The sequence below is a fragment of the Oratosquilla oratoria genome, chromosome 42 (assembly GCF_046742065.1).
Source record: "Oratosquilla oratoria isolate Oo_2021 chromosome 42, ASM4674206v1, whole genome shotgun sequence".
NCBI lineage: Eukaryota > Metazoa > Arthropoda > Malacostraca > Stomatopoda > Squillidae > Oratosquilla > Oratosquilla oratoria.
In genome coordinates, this window is record NC_134818.1 from 37063141 (window position 1) to 37085519 (window position 22379).

The window sequence follows — 22379 nt, forward strand, 5'->3', positions numbered from 1 at the left end:
TCCCGCCGAATACGGCCACTATCGTCAGGTCAAAGATCAGATCACCCAGAGCTCTGGTTCCTGACAGACCACTCTTAAAACCTGTCGGCAAGGGACTTTTTACGTCTTCACATCAGAAGCCTTCAAGTTCAACCTAATTTCAAGCCTACAAAGTTTGAGAGCCCTACCAAGTAAGTTCTCAGACTTTATCTTGTATTTGTTAAACCGTAATTACCATAACTGCACACTCAGTCTACATAGCATGCTTTGATTAGCTTTATCAGTGCTCTAGGAATTCCAAAATGTTCCATAATTTTCCACATTGAATCTTGGTGTATGCTATCATATGCTTGTTTATAGTCCACAATTTTTTTTTGTTTAGCTCAAAATTCTTGCCTCAAACTTGATAGAATATCCAGGTATCACAATCCTGTTCATTCAGGAAGAAGGGTCCAGTAAAACTAGAGACTAACGACAAGGGTTTATTCATGTCACTGTTAATATACATACAAATATGTACAGAAATGGGCATGAGATGATATCTTGTACAAAATGAATCAAACGCACAAACAAACAAACAAACGGCTGAGGTGCACTGGCTTACCCCAAAGTCGTTCTCAGTTTGGGGTTGGAGGGAGAAAAAAAAGGGGATGAAAGAGAAAAGGATGGAGACTTTTAATTATCAATATCAACAGATTAACCACACCATCCATTGACATCAAGTGCCACCATAATTGGCACCATAGCCACTGATGCCATTTCCAACACCGGCACTGTTGCTCCACCACTTCTGACAAGAGCACATTGTCTTGCATCCTTGTATGAACTGTAATACTGTAAAACTAGTCAATGTGACACTGTATATTTAATGCGTCCCTGTATAGGATTTGTGAGATTTGAATGTCTCACTACTGTTGGGGTAGTTAGACTTGAACATAGTGAGTACACACCTTGACTATTCAGGCAAATGGCAGTGTTTATACGGGAGTGTGGAAAAAAGTACACTTAAATGGTTCTGGTGGGGGAAAAATGGTGGTGATGGAAATGGCATGAGTGGTGGTAAGTGGTGCTATTGCATCTTAGATACAATGGTGAACAATCTGGTATTCCATAGCATACTAAAAAAAAGGGGGGGGGATGAAAAACACCTATTAAAAAAGAGGTTGGTGTGGTGCGCAATGAAAATATATATTTATATAACTTTGTGTATAAGGTAAACGCTAACTTGCACATACATACTTGAGGCACACCCACTACATATGAAATGCACCACTGCCCCCTGAGGGGTCTCAGTATGCGAGGCCTCTTCTCAAGGCTTGGCGCCATCACTTTTCCCTCACTAGTCACAAATACATTCACTGTTCCTTGTATACAAACTTGATATAGCTGTGTGCGTGTGTGTGTGTGTGCGTGCATGTCTGTGTCTGCCTGTGTACACATATATGCATGTATGCATATACTTATACATACATGTATATACACATACATGTGTTTATATACAAACATATGTCCCACAAATGTGCACATATCTTTAGACATTATTTACGCTAGAAATCTTTCATACATATCCTGCAGCAGCAACAACAATTATTAAAACAGATAATCACCTTTCATCTTTTCCAGTCAACATTCAATTCACTGAAAAAGTACAATATTTCCACAGCTAAACTTATGTAACATAGGAAGCAACAAAAAATGTGCAAAATTCTTACATGCCTTTATAAAAATATAAAACAATTGGGATTTGTTTCTCAAGTGACGTAAGAGAAAAAGATTTAAGGTCCTGAGGGATGAGGATGGGGTGGGATGGGGAGGTGGAGGGTCAGAACACAAGAATGTACAAAAGTCGAACACTAAATAAAAGACTGATATTGGGAGATGAAATCTGTAGGTGTAGGATTCAACACCTGGTACTTACAAGTGCATTCCTAAAAAATAATAAATAAAAATAAGTCACTCCATTAATTAAAAATGGCTTGCATGCCACCAGTCAACTATGTTGGGAAACATTGGCATGCCACCCAAAAAGCACCTGCTTTCATGTGTTAATGTCTGAATTCCTTTTGGTGTTTGAGGCAGATGGTATGCATAAAAGGGATATCTGTATGAATGCATATTATGTACATATTATATGTACTGTATATGCATGTGAACACATGTATATATCCATACATGTGCAATTACTGTTTATGAAGAATGTACAGGAATTTAAATATTATTGGGGATTGCTGATCAGAAATGTTAGATCTAGGTCATATCCACACATGTTGCTAACATGCAACCAATACAACAAAAGAAGCCAATGAGTAGATTCCAGCCCTTGCTGGTAACAGGAAGGGGATGGTGACATTGGACCAGTGTATTTGTATGATACATGCTGGTGTCATATGCATATATACCCCCAAAGTATAGTAGTACACATGTTGCAAACATACAATGAATGCAACAAAACAAGTATCAGGTGGATTCAGATTTTTTATTGAGAGGAAAGTTATGACTACACTGGATTGAATTTTTTCTTTTTTTGTGTGTGTGTGTTTGTCACATGTAGATGACAAATGCAGATGGACCTAGAAATGAGCAGAGGCAGCAAGTGTTTACCTGCTTGACACACAAAATGCTTCAAGTTTTTGTGTAGGTTGTCAAAGAAGATTGTCTGTGCAGTATTCTGAACTTCTGGAGACAAAAGAAAAAAAGAAGAAAAAAATAAAAGGTAAATGGACTTCTTTGTGTTTTGCCAACATCTATTTGGAGCACAGGATAAAAATGTGGAAAAAGAAGAAAAAAAGAGAAATGAACAGACAAACAACAATGCACCAGTGCTGAACTTGACCTATAACTTTCAATTTTTTTTATTCGCAAATCATTTGACGAGATAAGTCGAAGAGCAGAATTGCAACTTTAACCCTTTCAGTCTAATTTCATTCAGGCTAAAGCCTAAAGGTTATGATAATTGGACATGTGAGCCTCAGCCAAAGGGTTACACACTTTCATGTTAAGTCCTTCCAAACATGTACTCTATTTCACAGATCTTCATCTGGCTGATCCCAGACCTTGTTCAACAAAGGACCCCCCTTGAATTGAAGGTGTTAAAGTGATGACGATATAATAACCAATGGAAGAATGACTCGCCCTAAACAAAGACTAAACAGTGCTTTCATCACTCCATCTGTGACTTGGGCTACCATTTCTCTCACACTTGTCGAATAAACTTCGAAAATATCTTTCATTATTCAACATCATTAACAATGCCATCTTCTGTATATCATCTTGCAGTCGTTACCATTTACAGCATCTGGAACTATGTGGGCATGAAATCAGTAGAGAAGGATGTGGGAGGGTGGATGCGGTACAGGTTGAAATTTGCCCGCAGACCATAAGACCCATGCAGAAAGGGGTGAAACCAAAGTCCAAGTATACAAGATCTTTTGACACTTTTCGAAAATGTCATTGGAGTTGACATGACCTCTCATGGCCTGTGGATGTTCCCCATTATGGTTGGGATAATCGTGACCTGGAACTGGGCAATGTGACATCACTCATAAGCCCTGCCTCTCGGTACATGGGCACTTTGTATTCCTAGACTTTGGGCAAAACTAGCTCCTGAAAGGCAATAGGCAAAACCAGTACTTTGAGTCGTTAAATGTAGAAAGGAAAGCCACTTATGAGCAGGTCTGACCCCCTAGCCACAGTGCAAGCCCAGAATGTACATGACGAAACTGGTTCAGAGATGCATGCGAATATATATATATATAATGCTTGTGTACTGCAGAAACCTTCTGCACAAACCAGTCCCTATCCATAGGGACTTGGGGGTAGGAACAGAGTTGACAAAAACTTGTGTAGATTCACGATGGGATGATATGGGTAAGGTTCTGTGGCCAAGGAGAGGATAGGGATTCGAGGCCATGGCCGAATGGGCCGTAATGAGACATGCAAACACACACCCAATTCATGACTGTGTGAGATCTTTGGAAGAAGAGATTCTAACTGGATTTGGATATAAAAAAATAGCTTAAGATTAATGCAGATTTCGTTCACTTTGTGTGTGTGTGTGTTTGTGTGCGTGCGCGCAAAACAATGGTGGTGGTGTGGTAGTGATGCAGCAGCCCAGACCAAAGAAAAGGGGCATGACTGGGAATAAAAATGTGTATGTACATATGTGATATACATACATATATGAATACACACAAACCAAAGACATTTTACCCCTTATAAAAAGGGTGGAGGAGTAAAAGCACCCATTCACTTGATGCACAGTAAAACCCTTTGAATGCCCATCCCATCTCAGCACCTCATGGATGAAGGGTCATCTGTCCCCCACCACACTGCTCAGGTTGTGGGCAATGCAGCGAGGCAGAGCACTTCCACAGCAGGGCTGGTATACCCCCACTGCTTCATATGGTGACAACCTTCTCATCCACCTTTATGGAGTAGATGAAAAGAATATCCCTTTGGACTTACTACATCCATCCATTCACAACCTCCCTACATTTAGTCTTATTGTTTGCACCCTTTCCTGTTTGTGACATTCCTTGTTCAACTAAGGCCCCCTTCACCCCATTCATCCACCTCACTATTGGTCTTTCACTCAAGTTCACTCCTTCCACTCTTTTTTGCTAGTTATTCCTTCATCAATCTTTCCATGTACCCAAACCACTTTGGTCTTCTCTGATAGCTTTCCCATATTGGGTGTGGACTGCACAAGTTTTATGCACTAGCTACTTTAGGGACTTTAGTAATATCCTTGCAGACCAATCATGCATCATTCTTTTTATGATTGGAGAGTAGTCTCCACTCAGAAAAGGAATGCTGATAATTTTCAGCTTCTATCCCTTCTTTCTGGTGCCCTTCTTAAATCTCCTCTACCACACAGGATTTCACCTCTTCAGTGTGATGTTGCTCTCGGTATTTGACAGCTACCTTTCCTCCACGTTTTTTACTTAATCCACCATTGTAACACCTATCCTGTTTCTCAAAACACTTTATCTAAAAAATGTTCAGACTTCTTTTCTGTCTCCCTTGTATCATATCTGCTTCATAGTGACATAAGATATAATTGCTCCTCCATACAATCTTTGTATTCATTCCCAAATACCTAGTTTTTCTAACACATCATTCCATCCTGACATTTACTTGCCTCCTTTACTTTATTTACCTCCACATCCACTCCTCCATTCATTGCCGCATGTGACCCCAAATATTCAAATCTCCACTTCCTCATGTTCACATAACTTGCCATCTTCATCACTTGTTGAACATCTGACACCACAGGTAAACAAAATAACAGGTACTGGTACTTTGCTGGTGGGGTGACTGTTTTTGGGTAAGGCTTTGTGTGGGCAATAAATGTTGGAACACGTTACTGGGAAAGGTGGACAATGGGTTTGTATGCATTACCCAACCTAATGATGAAACTCAGATAAAGCAAAGCATGTAGAGATGGGTTGTCTGGGCCAAGCAGAAGACTATACAGTGTTGGATAGAGGTGTGTGGGGGTCTGGGTTTTTCCGGGTTATGTTGGGCATGTGGGTGTTATGTGCTGTGTGTACATGTGGGTGTTGTATGGGTGTGCAAGATTTATTTGGGTGTGTGGGTACTGCATGGATGGGTGTGCAGGTGTTAGGGTGTTGGGTGTTGTACAGGAATGCTAGGTGTACAATGTTATACAGGTATTGCTGGTGTTACATGGGTGTGTGGGTAAGGGTTCCAGGGTATAATATGGGTGTGCAGGTGTTAGGTGTAGAGGAAGTAACAGGTGTATATAGTTAAACAGTTATACTGGGCTTGACAGGTGTACAGGTGTTAGGGAAGTCGTAACCAGGGATTACACGATTCTAGAAGTTTTAAAGTGGATTATCTTCGTTTAATTTTTGGAATGTTTGTAAACTGTTATAATTTGACATGATGGCTAAAAAAATCTCATAACAGTTGCCGTATAGGTTGTGAATATTATCAACAACTGCTGTGGAGCCATTTTTAATCTTAATATATATATTTTCTTCCTTCGGAACAGTCGTACGATTATAACATGTTATCTTTTATCATCACATATGTTAACTGTTTTATACATGAGAGAGCACAGACTATGATAAGGAGGAATCATTAACAAGATAAGAGATAGGAATAGTAATTAGCCTTCTTCATAATTATAATAAATTCTCAAGAGCTCTTCTGCAGTGTAATAGCAGCCGGATGCATTGGATGCATACCCGGATGAGATAAATCACTGGCTGGATGATACACAACTCATTAAGAGCATCACATGTGATTCCCCTGTGCATAGACACTTCTTCTTCGAGTGGAACTCGAATTGCTAAAACCATTTTCGAGTGCCACTCGAAGAGCCAACGTTACTTCTCGAGTGCCACCCGGTCCAGCATTACTTTGAAGTGCCACTCCAAAAGTCGACGTTCTAGTGGAGTGACGTTGTTCTGGGTGAGGTCAACCTTGCCCTTGGAGCTCGAGGTTGACCTTGGACACTCGTAGTAATTCGTCCTTCATCTGAGGTCACCTGCCTCCACCACCACGCGTCTTCTTCCCGACCTCGGGTGACCTGACCTGACCTCACCTCGGACTCGAACGCAGGTGATCCTTCACTTCGTCCTTCTCGAAATGAAAAGTTCGTCTCTTAAGTTCTTGACTTCCCGCCACTTCAGTCTCCACGGAAACTTCGAACTCGTATCGAAATCTGTTTGTCACGTGACATCACGTGATGCGTCACTTGGAGTGTCACTTCTCGAAGTGACGTCACTGTTCGAACCTTCGATTCTATTCGCCTGACGGCGTACCTCGAACTACGTCATCCTCCAATCCCTCGGCTCCTCCTCCACCACTCAAAGTCGTCCTCCAGTCTGTGTCCACGAACACTACGAAGTTCTTTCCCAATGACGTCACGTGGAGGAAGCTAAGCCAGGATGCGGTACACCACTCGGGGGTTCTTGTGTGTACACACGCGCCCGCGAACATGCGTTTTATTCTGTACTGTGTGCGTCCGAGTGCCACGCCGCCACCTGGGGGGTGTGTGTGTGTGACGGGAGACACGTGACGGAATGGCGTGACGTCATCATGACCCGACGGAAGCGGCGTTACTCCTCTACATTGCGTCACCGTTACCTGGGGGGCAAAAAGGCGTTACATGTACATCCTGTAATTATTAAGTAGTAATATTTCTTATCTCGGAGTACTTAGTATTACTATAATCTTATTCTTCACTTACCGGTCTCTCTTGTCCTCCCGCGACGCCTGCCGGAGAAGGACGGGCTTGGCCGCGGGCGCCCCCGCCCCCGTCGTGGCCGAGTCCCTTTCGAAGATGGCCGCCATGTCCCTGATGCGCCTCTGCTGCTGCGCAACAGCTGCGCCGCTGACATTGACGCTGCGCAAGTTTGCTCCTCCGCTGCTCCCCGGCGTCGTCGGGGACGCGACTGCCGGCGAGCTGCTGCTGCCGCCGTGACCTTCGTAACTGCTGCTAGCACTGCTGCTGGCGACGCTCGAGTTGCTGCTCTGCCGGGCCACCACCGGCTTCGGGAGGGAGGACTTGCGAGTTGGGGAGATCGGGATACCTGACGAAGAGCTGGCCGAAGTCTCTCGACGAAGGGAGCTGTCGTGAGAGGCCTTCCGTTCGAGTTTAAGGTGCCCGGTTTTGTCCGGACTCCGCGGGCTTTCCTTCGCCGGGCTCTTCTCCCTCCGTTGCGTCCACAGGGCCGCTCGCTCCTTCACATTCAAGTCGTCCTCGGAGTCATCCTTGGCGCTAGTCCTTCTCGCTCCTCCTCCTCCAGGGGCTCCGCCGTGAGTGCTACTCGACCTACGGAAGGTTGAGTCCGGGGGCGACTTGACCGGGCTGCCCTTGGTGGACGCGCTCCCCCGGCCTGTTCCGGGCTTGAAGCCTGCGCTGTGCTTCCGGGCGACGGGCTCCTTGTCCGGGACCTTCCTAAGGTTGGTCCGGGGGCTTGTGACGTCAGTGCTGGCGCTCCGCCTGAAGACCGGAGGCGCTACTGTCGGAGTATCCGAGGACGACCTCACCTTGCCCGGACTTTTGGCCAACTCCCCGCCGGTGCCCCCCGCCCGGCCCATGTCGCTCAGGCTCCTCCTCGTCGGGGAGGTCCTCTTCAGGGGCAAATCTGGTACCGAAGTCTTCTTCTTCGGGACATCCTTGACTTCTTCCGCGGTGACCTCCGTCCGGGTCTCTCCGTTCGTCTCCTCCGGGAGCTTTGGCCGATCTGCCACGAGGTCGGAGCCACCGTGAGGTTCCTCGAGGTTCCTGGAGGGGGGCGTGGAGCCGAGGACCCGCCGTTTGGGGCTCCCCGGGCACTCCAATGGAAGACTTTCCTCCTCCTCGGGCCTCGAGGGGCTGGTGGCCTTCTGCTTCAATCTGAGGAGCATCTCGTCCTTCTCGCCACGGAAGCTCTCCGATTTGTACTTCTCCCTCAGGAAGGTCCTCCGCTCTTCCTTGTACCGCTCGATCCTCTCTCGCTTCTCCGGGTCACTCGGGTCCAGGCTCCCGATGTAGGGCCTCTCCGCGGAGGTCCGGGGGTCCTCAGTCTCGGACCGGGCACCCCCCGTCCTCGAGCTTTCCTCGCCTGCAGTGGTCGAGAGCGGAGGTTCCGACTCGGCCCGGGAGATCCCGGTTCTCATGTCCGGGGACGTCTTGTACCTCTGGAGGCTGGTCAGCTGCATCGGGAGCGGGGGCCGCGCGGGGGGCGAGGCGCTTGCGGGATCCCGGGAGTCGCCACTCCTCGTCGAGGACGTCCTTGAGAGCGGGATGGGGATCGGGTCGCTTACAGGCTTTGGAGACGAGGGCACTTCTGCGTCAGCGCCGTCAGGAGGTACGGTTCTCGTCGTTGTCGTCGTCGTCGTCGTTGTCGTTGGTTGGGGTTGGCTGGCGGTGGGAGGCTGGGGGAGCTGCGGCATGGGTTGGAGAACTTGATTCAAGTCTTGGGTGTTTCCGATGAGGCTAATCCCGATGGGGACCTCCTCGTCCTCGACGGGCGTGGTTGGCGTGTCCGGGGACGCGGAGGTGTCGTCCGGGGAAAGGAGGGGCGACAGGGGCGAGACGTAGGGCAGCTGCCGGGGTTTGGCGACGGGCGCGGCTATGGGCGTGTGCCTCGGGGCGGTGCGCGGCCAGGGCGCCGGCGCCAGAATGCTGCTCAGCTTCGATCTACCGACGGTGGTCGAACTCGCAGCACCTTGTTGTGGTTCTTGTTGCTGCTGGGGTCGAGGTTGGGGATCTGGGCTTGGGGAGAGCTGGGGGAGTAGGGTGGGGACTGACGTGGGGGAGGAGAGGGGCTGGGGAAGGGACGAAGGGACGCCCTTGTGAGGGGAAGCCAGGGACTCGCTACTCGGCGGGGAAGTGACGTCATCGGTGGTCGACTCCGTTGGGGAGGAGAACGAGGGGAGGACCATCACTTCGGTGGGAAGGGACGCTGTCGAGGGGGACACAGGCGAGTCGAGGCACTCGCTGTCGTCGGCAGCGCCGGCCGCTTCGGCGTCTTCCTCGGGAACTGCCTCGCCTCCTTCAGCGCCTTCGTCAGGATAGGAGATTTCCACAGTAATGGGTTCGGATTCTTCGACCTTCGGGAGGGACTTTGGGGCGGCGGTAGACGGGCTCTGCAGGGGCGGCTTGTCCTCGGCCAAGGGCGTCGAGTCGTCGCTCAAGATAGACTCGGAGTCCTCCAAGGGGCTCGACTCTAGGGACGAAGGCGGGTCGGAGGAGCTGTCCCTCAGGAGTTCGTTGACCTCCTGAATGGACCTCTTCAGGAACTTCACTTGCTGGTAGACGATCTCGCCCTCCACCTCTGTCTCCGTCCGGCTCCCGGGGGCCTGGGGCTGTTGTGCGCTGGTGCCCTGCTGCGGTTGTTGTTGCTGACCTGAAGCAGGCGCTGTAGAAGGGAACTCTACGTTCTCGTATTCGTGCTCGGGGCCGAAGGAGTAGTCCTCGTAGGGGTGGTCCAGGTCGCCATGCCCTTCGCGAATGGCAGTGCCCTTCTCCGGTACGCGCCCCTCGTCGTCGACGTTTTCGTAAACTGCCTTGGGTTCTCCGTCAGATAGCTCCTCATTGGTGTGGACGAGCGTCACGCCCTCCGGCGTCACCACGTCCTCGTAGCCGTCGGGGAAGACGCCGCTGCCCTCGGGGCGCTGCCCGAAGTCTCCTCTCCCCATAGGGGGCACCACCGTCACCGTGGGCGTTATTCCACCGGGGACGTTCTCGTACTCGGCTCCATATTCCACGTTCTCGTAAGTCACCTCACCCTCGGGGCTGTCCTGTGAGAACCCACTTCGGGTGTACCTGGGCTGCGGCGTGATGCTGAGGGCCCGCTCGTCCTCGAATTCGTCATCCTGCGGGAGGCTAGGCGTCAGGGAGCTCGGCTGAGAGGCGATGATCGGGGTCAGGGTGCTGGAGGCCTCGACATTCTCGTACAGGGGCCCGTCCTCTCCCACGTCCTGCTCGTCCGTCGGCTCGTCGCTGCTGATGTCGGGGGACAAGGGACTCGACTGCCGGGGATGGTCCTCCTGGTCCTTAGGGGCTGGGAGGACCGGGTGTACGGCGACCAGGTCCTGGACGAACTGGGACTCGCTCGGGGTAGAGGGCTCCGTGGTGTCGCTCAGGGGGTGGTACTGGATCTCCAGGAATGTCGAATCCCCCTGCGGAGTCTCCGGAGACGCAAGGGCGCACGTCAGGAGATCCGACGTCGGGATGCCCAAGAGCGAGGTTGGCCTCGACTGAGACTTCGAGTCCTCCTGCTGGAGTTGTGGTGTCAGGACCTCCTGGTCCTCGACTGGGGTTCCGAGGATGAGGGTGACGGGAGGGGAGCTTGGGGTGGTGAGGGTGGACACCGGCGGGAGGCTGCTGCCCTCCGAGCCGCCCGCGCCCCCGAGCTCGCCGTGGGCGGAGCCGCTCCCGAGGGTGAAGCTCTCGTTGTCTGAAACGGTCGCCTCCGCCATGGAAACGCTGCTGCTCCCTCCTTCGGAGTTACTGACGGAGGGCGAGGACCTCATGTGCGTCAACTTCGCCATCAGCTCCGGGTCGATGAGGGCGCTCTCGATGCTCTGCCTTGACCTCGCGTCCTCGTCGTCCAGGCCCGCATGGACCTCGACCGTCACCGTCTCCTCACGGCCACCTTCGTCAGCGCTCCCTCCTCCTTCTCCGCCGCCGCCTCCTCCTCCAGGGTCTTCCCCTTTCATGTCCACACTCACAGAACTTAGGGAGAGCGGATCGTCGGCGTCCAGGGCGCTCGAGGAGGAGGCTGCTGTAGAAGGCCCTGTAGAAGGACCCGTCGAAGGCCCTGTAGAAGAAGTCGTCCGGACGTGTTTGAGCTTCGGGCTCCCGAGTGGGGAGGCGGACCCTCTGTGCGATGCTACTAAGGGCGGCAGGTCGGCCCTCCGACGGGAGGTCTCTGGGCTGAGGGCGTGCGCGATCTTGTCTCGGATCGTGTTTGAGGCTCGTTTGAGGCTGTTCGTGTTGAGGTCGTCCCCGGAATCGCTCGGGAGTTCAGCCCGTCTTTGACTCGCCGGCGACGTGAACCTTTTCAGCTTGTCCTTGAGACTCCGCTTGTCGTTCCGGGGGCTGAGGTTGTCCCGGCTCCGGTTGACGTCCGAGGACCCCATGCTCACGTTCTCGACGTCCTGCATCGAGCGGGACATGCTGTCCGCGTCCTCGATCGATGTCGACTTGAGGGTCTCGTCCTCGGAGAAGATCTTCATCTCCTTCTCGCTCGTGTTGAAGTCGATGTTGAGCTCGCTGATGTCGAGGAATATCTTGGAGTTCTCGGGTGAAAACTCGAGGTCACTCTCGCCTTCTTCGGACACGGCGAGCTGGACTGCCGGAGGGGCGGACCGCTCCTCCCCGGCGCGGTTGAAGTAGGAGTCGTGAGAGACGGAGCGACTGTGAGTCCTTGGGGAAGGACCACTGCTGTCGCTGTCGCCCTGGGGGCTCTTGAGGGGGCTCGACCCCACGCTCGACCCGCCACTTCGTCCTCGACGATACTCGTCCTCATCTTCGAAAGTCCCGTCTCGGTCGCCAGCCGTCGTGGCTCTCCGCTCGGGAGAGTCCAGGACCTGCAAAGGAGGAGTTCGAGAGAATTTCTTCGACTTCGTTTTTTTTTCCCTTAGATAATTAACCCTATGGCACTGCAGCTGAGGCCAGGAAGGAATTCTGAGATGAAAATAGTAGTAGTAGTTGTAGTAATAATAATGATAAATAATAATAATAATAAATACAATAGGATGTGAACTCTGCGTTCAGCACCAGGGCAGCCAACAGCACGTTCAGACCAAGGCTACCAATAACTGGAGGATGTTTGAGTATGTGTGTGTGGGGGGGGGAGGGGGTCAACCTCTCAGGGTGGGAGATAACCACTGCCCTGGGAAGAGGGGGAGAGGGAAGTGTGATGTGATGAAAGGATATGTAAACTGAATGAGGGCTGGGGGAAGGGGTATAGGGACTTGGGGGGGGGGATGTATTTGATGTGTACGAGACTTAGGGGTTGATTACTTACTTGCGTGGGTGTGGCTTCAAACCACGTCTGAACCTCCTGTAGAGAACCGCTTGCACACGCGCGTATATGCCCACTCGTGAATGCATAGACATGCTTGTCCCCATACATACGATGTTTAGCCACTGAATACTAATGTACCCATTTACATACACAAACAAATTTTTCTTCACATAAATACTCGTAATTACAACACACACACACACAGTTCAACACTCCAAATCTGTACTAAAACATCCGTACCACTGACGGGAATGAACCTATTACACGTCCTAGTAGCCCTAAAAGGAACAGCCAGTTACAATTACTGAAATCACAGGATCCCACGCTCAACATGGAACGATTCCCAGGTCCCTCATGCCACTAGGTGTGTATCAGGTTCATATGTTGACAGTGGTACGTTACACAAACTTACACACACACCTTGTACACATTACACATACCTATGTTCGACTATGACACGTGATGCTTTACACAATATACACTGCATGGCAATTTACACAATCTGAATTCATAGTCCTATTTACACACTTATATTTACAAAAACAATGTACACGTTTACTTTTACACAATTTACACTTGTATTAAAAGTAAGTGCATTCACACGTTACACACTTGATTAATTTCCTGTCCAATCCATCAATCAATCGTCATCAATTTCTCACTCCACGCGTTTGTATATACACTCAATTACCTGTCTGTAACACACACACACACACACACACGTTCAACACGTGATCCAAGACAGTGATGAATCACACACACACGTACGTTCTCTCTCTCTCTCTCTCTCTCTCTCCATCTACACACCTGGGAGTTCCTGTTGGAGTGTAGAGAGGCTGAGGTCGACACGAGACTCTCCACCGACTTAACAGGTCGGAGTCGTTTCGAGGACGAGGGGGCCACGTCAGCCTCGGAGCCCATGGGGTCCTAAAAGGGTTAAGGATGAAGGCGGAGGTCAAGGGAGGGTCACGGAGTATTTGGGGGGAAAGGGAATCGGGGGGGGGGAAGGGGGAGTTACAGTTGAGGATGACAGTTGTCGAGAGTGAGTATGGAGCGTAAATTGGAGGACGAGATGGGTGACAATGGGTCAAGATTTGAAGGATGGAAAGAGATGTGGGAAGAAGAGGAGGAGGAAGAGGGAGAAGAAAAGGCGAGGAAGAGAAGGGGAGTGAGAGGAAGAGGAGGGTAGGGAAGAAGATGGAGGGAGAAGAGTGAAGGAAGACGAAGAGGGAAAAGAAGATGAGGAGTGAGAATGAGAGGCGAGTTTGGGGAGATGGCGGAGGAGGGAAGGAAGAGGAGAAGGGAAGGGAGAGGAGGAGGAGAGAAGGAAGAGGAAGGAGAGGAGGAGGCAGAGGAAGGAGAGAAGGAAGAGGAAGACGAGGAGGAGGAGGAGGGAGAGAGGATTATCGAGAAGCAAGAACAAGCAAATCCATGACGCATGGCCGGCGGGATGGTAGTGACCCATCCAAAAACATACACGTGAGAATCCCAGTGCGCATTGCCAGGCACAGCAGAACATAGAGCAAATGCAGTGATAACAGGTAGAACAGAAATGCAGTTACAACAATAAAGAACAGGTGCAGTAATAGGAACAGATGCAGTCATAATATCAGGTAGAACAAATAAATAAGTTTGGTCGGTTTCATAGAAAACGTTAACAACAACATTTGTGACGTCATGTCATTAGCGTGGACAACCCAGGAAAGGATGAGGTAGAATAATAACCATAAAAAACGTTAGTGGAAGAAAACGGATATGGGGCAAAAGAAAATGGAGGGTAAAAAGAAAACGAGAGGCAGGCAACCAAGATTAATTCAATCCAATTGTGTGTGTGCGTGTATGAGAGAGGAGGAAAGTGGGCGGGCGGGCGTGGGCGTTAGGGGTGGGGGGGAAGCCAAAGCAGACCATTAGTGTTACGACACCAGAAAAAGTGGGATGAGTGCACACTAAGGCCCTGTTCATACAAGCGGTTCCAACCGTGGCGGTTCAATTACAATGCAAATCAATGGAGGCGTTCACACACAATCGCGCAGTTTTTCCTTATAGCCGCAGTTTGAATCGCCGTGGTTTGAAACGCTAGTGTGAATAGGGCCTAAATCCTAAACAAGACATGGCAAGCCAAGGCCAAAGTCAAACAGGTCACGCGACTGCCTTAAGGTCGTAAGGTATATGATGTCACCAGAAGCAATGACGTCACATATATTAAAGGTGACGTCATTCAGTTTGGCGTCACATCCTAGTGACCTTAGGTTACTCGTAGAACTATCTCAACAGTAATTTAACTATTATGTATAAAATCTACTTTAAAATATATATTGAAAAAATACACATGGTTTAGTTTTTTAACTTTGGGTTAAATCAAAAGTTTAGTGGTTAGAGGAAATGAGAGCAGATTTGCTTTGGTGCAGACTAAGAAAAATAATCACCTGAGCCTAAGGTACTACGGGATATGTGTTACTTGATCTATGGAGACTAGAAGCTCAATAACCCCTTAAATATATATATATTAGAAAATAAAAGACGTCAACAGACAGTGAAGCAGGCATAAATACATATAATATATGTGTGTGTGTGTGTATGTATATCACAGGGTAGATTACTAATCAGTTACTGTTAAATTTATCCTCATCCGAACTAACCTAAAAAAAAACTAACCTTACTCCAATCAATCTAATCTACACTACTAGGTTAGGCTAAGTCGATCAGATAGGTTAGTTTAGACGGAACATGACTCGATGCAATCCTCCCAGCTACTAATATATATCCTCATGTATTAGTTTCCCCAACACCTACTCGAAGTACCAAGTCGAGGACAACCTGACTTACATTAATGTTGAGGTTGATCTCGCTGGGGGTCGAGGCCTTCCTCTGGTGCTTGTGGACGCTGCGCCCTTTGCCGAAGAAGCTCTTCCAGCCCAGGGGCGACTTCTTCTGCTTGAGGCTCCCGCCCTTCCGGTTGGGCAGTTCGATGACGGTGTGGTACTTCGGGGGGAGGTTGTTGGGACCTCCGCCTGAGGGTAACAATGGGATGTGTGTCAGGAGGGAGGGTGTTGAAGGGAGCTACAGGTGCTAGGGTGCTCTTTAAGGGTATCACAGGTGTTGGTGGTGGGATCGGTGTTTGAAGGAGTAGGGTTTGTGCTATATTTAATTCTGTGGAGGTTGTTGAGAATAACAAGGATGTTGGGTTCAAGGTGTCATAGGAGCACGTATATCCCTCCGACCAAACATATATTTACACTTAAGAATGAGGACAGGTCTGCACGCGCGCGCAAGCCTCTCCTGACGTCACGTTGTAGACAAAGCCCTTGACTGGACCACAAACTCAGCAGCTCCCCACCCTCTACTAGTTCATTGCCTTCTGATTGGTTGTCGGTTCGAATCCTCCACGTGACGTCATGCGCCGAGCAAGACTAACATCCATAACGAGTAGACCTAAGAGTTGGCACTCACCCACTTCGATGTACTTCTGGTCCGCCTTAACGCTGGAGATGTTCCCGAGGGCGCGGACGCGCGCCTCCTCGATGGAGATGAGCTTCGTGGGTGTCGAGATGGCGAGGGACTTGGGACGTGACTTCCGGGGCGTCCCGTCGACGCCGTTCGTCGAGTGCGAGAAGGTCGGGATCTTGTCGTTGAAGATGAGGTCCACGTAGCGGACCAGGTACTCGGTCACTACCGCCTGCGTGCCCACATCCTGCAGGAGGGAGGTTCGAGTCGTTAGACAAATATTCTAAAAATGAAGAGTAATTAGGTCCTTCCCCTACGAGTGAGGAGAGACCTTTGTTACGTACAGTATACTTATCTATCTATTTACTTGCTTAGAATTCATTTACGTATCTATTTCAATGAAGGTTTAATGCAATGGAATGGGGATGATCTGTAACAGGGTAGGGTTAGATTGGATTGGTATTGTGATGGTGGTAGTAGTGGTGGTGCTGGTGATACTGGCAGCAGCAGTAGCATCTTTATATTCCCAAAAACTCCTTTAGAGATTCCCCTGCCCCCAGCACAATCAAAGTACCCGCCCAAACCCACCTGGAGTGCAGCGACGCCGCCCATGTCGAGGTCTTTGGAGCGAAGGAGGTTGGGCGCCCACACGATGGCGATGTTCTTCGGCGTCATTCCCGTTTGCTGCCCGTTGGAGGCCACGCGGGCCAGGTGCTGCACCAGGTACTCCAGGGTTCTGCAGGAGGAGGAGGAGGAAGGGCGTCAGTATTGGGGGGGATTGGGTTCATAAGAACATAAGAATAGAGGAGACTGCAAGAGACCATAAGACCTACAATATATTTCATGTTCCTTGCCACCTGTCATCTTTATCCATAAAGTTATTTCATCTTTTCTTAAAACAACCATTCGTTCAGCGCTCACGACATGGTTATCGAGCTTATTCCATTCGTTAACCACTCTACTGGTAAACCAGTTCCTGCCTAATTCCTTCTTAAATCTATGGAAAAGGGGGTGGGGGAAATGGGGTGAGGGACAAGGGGAAGGGGAGGGGTGGTGGATGGAAGGAAAGGGTAGAAGGTGGTTGTTTGAATAGAGGGGTGGTGGAAGGGAGGAAGGGTCTCACACACATGCACACGCGCACAGTTGCTTCTACATTCAGCTCTCCCGGGTGCTTTCTTACCCCCCCCCTCTCTCTCTCTCTCTCTCTCTCTATCTCTCTCTCTCACCTGTAGTGTGGGGGCGGGAGCTGCTGGACGACGTCCCTGACGTAGAGGAGCCTGATGTCTTCCTCCTGCATGACGGCGGCCACAAACTTGTCGTAGAGCTGGTACGTCAGAAGCGGGTTGGGCAACTCCCGGAAGTACATCTTGAGCACCGAGGACACGCAATGGATGTCCTGCAGGATCCCTTCGTCGCCGTACAGTTCCGGGATGCGGTCCTCGTCGAAGGCGTTCCTGAAGGAGTGGGCGAATTTGAGGTTCTTTCTTATAACTACCTAAATCGGGGTTATGTTTGATGTCGTCAGCTGATTTTCGTGAAGACGAAGGGCGCTCCTTGTATAGGAGGAGGAGGCTAACTTCATAGGTTTTGTTATGGTTGTTGCCAAGGGTGCCTATTAAACCTTCATCTGCCTTTGCTTTATTTGATCTAGCTGTCGGCACATGATTTAAATCAAATGAGGGGGAGGGGGACACGGAACGAAAGGGTTAAGACTCGATTAATCTCTTGGCTGGGCTTAAGTATTTCCTTCTAGCTCCCGCCAGGTGATTTCATTCTAATGACATCCACACCTGACCCATCCGCAACGAAAAAAAATAATTCGTCGTGTAAAGGTCCCTTCGGGTGAATAAAATCGCCTGGCGTCAGGCAGAATGTAAAGGGCGTCCTGGGGCCAAAGGGTTGCTGCGTGACCTGGCGTGACCCACAGTGCCACTGTGACGTCACGATACTGGGTTCACGCCTGATGTGACATCTATCTGCGCAGTTCCCGTGGAGTAATTGATATTAATTTTTCATTTCTTTTCGCATGGCAAGGACCTCTACTTCTCTGGGTTGAATCAAATCGCCTGGCGGCAGTCAGAATAGGACAAAGAAGGGGGGGGAGGTCTTTCTGATAAATATCTTGGGATAATGTTTCTGAAATTTCTATACCTTCACGTTCTACCCATAACTAATTAGAAAGTTAACCTAGTTCCCCCCACCATCTAACCTTCCATCGAGTTGTCTTATGATTACATCAGCTATGCAATTCGGCAAATCTCCATCTAAATATAGTACCCCTTAGTCCAAGTCGGAACCCCTTTAATCCATTTAGAGAAAGGCCTTACCTGATTCGGAGCCCTTTAGTCCCCGTCTAGACAACACAGACGGAATCCCTTCAGTCCCCAACTAGACAACAGCCTCACCTGATCCGGACCCCTTTAGTCCCCGTCTGTCTAGACAAAGGTCTCACCTGAGCTTCTGGATATTGGAAGTGATTCCGGAGAGTCTGTAGATGCCGTCGACGACGCCGTGGCTCTCGATGAACTCGGCACAGCACTTGAGGACCATCGGGATCTCATGGCCAGAGTTGAGGAGATGCTCTCCGAGGTCGCAGCCAAAGACGCGTTCGCGGAGGATCCCGGACTGCTTCAGCTTGCGTCTCGAAGGGCGCGAGAGGATAAAACTCCTGTCGAGGTCGGTACAGGTGGGTTGGCTACTGATAAGGGTCATCACAAATTTCCATTTTTTTTTTTCGGGGGGAGGGAGAGGGAAGAGGCGGGCCGGGCAGGAGAAGAGAGAAAGGGTTGAGAGAAAAAGAAAGAGAAAGAGAGAGAGAGAGAAGCGAGTGTTATTGGTGGCGTAAAGGAGAGAAACTGAGATCTACTGTGCCGAAGAGAACCAAGTCTACGCAAGAGAAAAAGTCTACTGAAGAAGAAAATGTTGATATATTCTTTTACACAAGACTCTATTGCATATGTGCATGCAGACTGTATGTATATATATATTGTATACAACATTTACATATGTGAATAGGCATACTGTAAAATACACGGTATTTGTGTGTGTGTGTGTGTGCGTGTGTACGCACATGTATAACTTAAAATTAGGAACTTCCGACGGGTGTCGTTCCGCTACGACTGAGGCCAGCCTTGCCCTATGTGCTTGGACTTTCAGTAGTCATCAGTAGCCATTGGATTCGAACTCGGACCCATAGCATGCGAGGTGAGGACGAACAAAATGCGCTACACGGCACACGCTAATATAAATATATATATATATATATATATATATATAATTAATTGATAGGTGAGAGATCATGCATAGATATGTATAGAGAAAAGGGACAGACTAACCTGAAGAAGGCGATGAGTTTGCCATGTTTCCTTAGTACGGGCTTTGTGGGTGCCTGCTGGCCCCCGTGGAGCGTGTGGGCGTGGGTGAGGGCGTGAGCCGGGGGCGGCGGAGGGTTGGTGGCGTGTCCCCGGGCGGCGGGCAGGGTGAGCGCCTGGGGGTGGATGGCCTGGGGCACCTGCGGCGATCAGAGACGGGTAACGGTCACTAACGATTATTAAGTCACTAACTGTTATTAACATTCATTGTTATTATCTGTCATTAACGGTCACTATCTGTTATTAACGGTCAAACATTTATCAACAGTATTAACGGTCACTTTGCTAAGGTTAACAGTCGCAGATAAGTCGCCAACGATTCTCTGGGATGGATCCGTGGGTCATTCATTATTTCTATTTGTTTACTTTCGTTGTTGTTGTTATTATTATTATTCATTAATTTATTTCTATTGACCATATATTTCTTTCAAGCGCTCTACCTTGTACATATACTTTTAAGTAGTCAGTCTTAAAACTTACCCTCTCTCTCTCTCTCTTTAATTAGGTGGCTCAATTAACATTTTCTAACCAATTATATTTTGTAAATATACTATAGTCTGTGTGCAAACCCTCCATGTCTTCAAATAAGTCAAAGATCAACGTCTTCCTTCCCATTCTTCACCGACGCCATCTCGGGAGGCGGAAGCTTCATTAAATCGAATTTGTTTTTACTGAGATGAATAGGGCAATACAGGAACAGGAATTCGCTATGGCCATCATCATTATAACTTGGGGGCGGAGGACAATGACCTCCTCTTCTTCCTCCTCCTTATCGCCCTCCTCTTCCTCTTCTTCTTCCTCCTCATTGCCCTCCTCCTTCGCGGTGCCAAAGGTGATCAACAATAAAGCACGTGACAAGGCTGTGGAGGTTTCGAGTTCAAACTGCTCCCATCATAACCGTCAATAACGGATTTAACGGTCAACAGGTTCTAAGGACGTATAAATTATTTTAAATTTTCAAATCATCTTTTCGTTTGCGAAAACTTTCCATCAACAGAACCTTCTCCCAGATGCATGAGGCTGCTAACATTTTGAATTCAAACTATTGTAGCCGTTATTAACGGTTATAACGTTCAGTAAAAGTTTATAAACACTTCTATTTTCCTCAATAGGATTATCCCACGCAAAGAAATTAAACCGATATGCGAGATCGAATTATTTGTTATAACCGTCATTAATGGCTCTAACGTTAATTTGATCAAATTTGGGAGACAGCCAAAACTCGAACTAACAACAGGGACGTAATAAAATCACTTGGCGACAAGAGTGCATTAACTCATTCAATTCTGTGACGCACTTGACATACTTTATTCTGGCTAGCGTTTTATCTTTCTTCGGCCGAAGGAACTGATTCGGGACTGAATGGTCTTGATCGAGGCTCGAATTCCATTGTGACAAAGAAATAAAGAAATTATCCTAAATATGGAAAGGAAAATACAATTTGACTAATAGATATACAGTAAAGCTAAACAAAAAAAAATACATGGAAAGAGGCATAGAAAACGGGGTGCACAAGGTAAACAAGACGCCTTGTTTGGAATAAAAAATAAATAATAGAAAACGGGGTGCACATCACTGAGACCTTCAAGGTAAACAATACGCCTCGTCGGGAACAGAGAAAGGAAAAAATATAAAATAAATAAATAAATAAATAAGAGCGGAGTTGCACAAAGGGCGGCGCTCACTTTGAAATGTACATAAAGAACGACGACGCCAATTACAAGAGATGAGATCGACAATGCAGGCAATCTCAATAACAATAATAACCACACAAGATATGAAAGAAAACTACATTAAAGGGAAATTCCAATATTGGTAAGAGCAAGGAGAAACGACGTACATGTACGTACAAGCACATGTTCGTATACACACATACATAGGTGATATAGCTCAAGCTCAAACAGTACACGAGTTCAAATCTAAACATAATAATTAGAAGTTCATGAATTTGAGTCTAGGTATGTTAGAAAATTAGACGGGACCCAACAACCGTTGCTCCTTTCCTGTATACTACAATAAGGTACACACACACACACACAGTCGTAACAGGCATTTAGCGGTAAGAGGACAGAGTAACAATGTATATCACAGACAGACACACACACACACACACACACAGTCGTAATAGGCATTTAACGGTAACAGGACAGGGTAACAATGTACAACACACACACACACACACACACACTTATAAGAGCCACCCAACGACCGTCAAACTAAAGTCGTCTTCGTAGACGGTTGACGGTTACGACGGTTAAAACCGTTGCTGACTGGGCTCACCTTGTCGCCGATGACCTGGACGCACTCGCAGGGGAAGAAGCCGACCTGGAAGCCCCTCTTGCCTCGCCACCAGATGGATTCGTCCGGAGGTGGCATGTCGATGACGCTGATCATGTCGCCAACCTGGAAGAGACGAGGGCGAAGTTAGTGGTTGATGGTCTGGCCCGCTCAGAGGCGGGTCTTCTTAGTGGTGATGTTAAACCTACAGGGCTAGTTTAGCTAGCCGCAAGTGCTAGCTGCAAGTTACCTCACCCGGCAAGTAAGTGTTGACACTAGGATAGTTTGGCGCCAAGTTGACTAATTTTCTGCTGACATTGTGTAAAAGAGGCTTTAGTGTTAGTGTGTGTGTGTGTGTGGCCCAAAGGGCACTAGGGAAGGGAATGGAACGGGAGGATGTAACCCGCTCATTGGGTTAACATTAATTATATCAATGTTACAAATAATTTCCGACAATTCCCCACGGAAATCGAACCGGGGTTTAACTTGATGTAAAACCAATGTCTTGCCGACTGAGCATTGGTTTGGCATCTAGCGAAACCACAGTTCGATTCCCGGGGCGACTGTCGGAAATTATTTGTACGATTCTTGCTGTTACTAGCGATTCACTTCAGGTATTATCAATGTTGTTACTGTTATTACCATCCGGGAGGTGCTAAGCTAAGATGGGAGGGAGGGTGGAGAGGTGTGGAGTGTATTCAGGGATGGAATGGGTGGGAATGATTTTATGCCTTTTCCTTTTTGGCTACCTCCCTTGTAAGGGGGAAAAGCCTTGGTATATGTATGTATGTATGTACCATTATTAGAATGTTTC

At 48.5% G+C, this 22379-nt stretch overlaps 1 protein-coding gene across 4 annotated transcripts; it reads right to left on the reverse strand.

Annotated features, from left to right (window-relative positions):
* Positions 1-448: 448 nt before the first annotated feature.
* On the reverse strand, positions 449-21692 carry LOC143021767 (uncharacterized). 4 transcript variants are annotated; one of them, XM_076179477.1, is made up of 10 exons: positions 21569-21692; positions 19253-19428; positions 18370-18585; positions 17144-17371; positions 16506-16653; positions 15924-16164; positions 15300-15484; positions 13281-13400; positions 7199-12033; positions 449-7095 (listed from the first exon to the last, which is right to left on the reverse strand). In XM_076179477.1, exons 1-10 carry the CDS (start codon positions 21680-21682, stop codon positions 7092-7094), a joined length of 6267 nt encoding a protein of 2088 aa, XP_076035592.1. In that variant the 5' UTR covers positions 21683-21692; the 3' UTR covers positions 449-7091. The 4 variants fall into 4 exon arrangements, with proteins under 4 accessions (XP_076035592.1, XP_076035591.1, XP_076035590.1 ...); XM_076179476.1 differs by having other exon boundaries at positions 18370-18612; XM_076179475.1 differs by having other exon boundaries at positions 18370-18615.
* Between the last annotated feature and the right edge of the window lie 687 nt (positions 21693-22379).

What these genes read in the sequence shown, in the direction of transcription:
- LOC143021767 (XM_076179475.1), bottom strand. Translation starts at nt 21,682, where the DNA reads ATGATCAGCGTCATCGACATGCCACCTCCGGACGAATCCATCTGGTGG. An exon ending in GCGGCGTCGCTGCACTCCAG is followed by an intron (nt 16,165 to 16,505) that starts GTGGGTTTGGGC and finishes TCCCTCCTGCAG; the next exon opens with GATGTGGGCACGCAGGCGGT. An exon ending in AGATCAACCTCAACATTAAT is followed by an intron (nt 13,401 to 15,299) that starts GTAAGTCAGGTT and finishes TAACCCTTTTAG; the next exon opens with GACCCCATGGGCTCCGAGGC.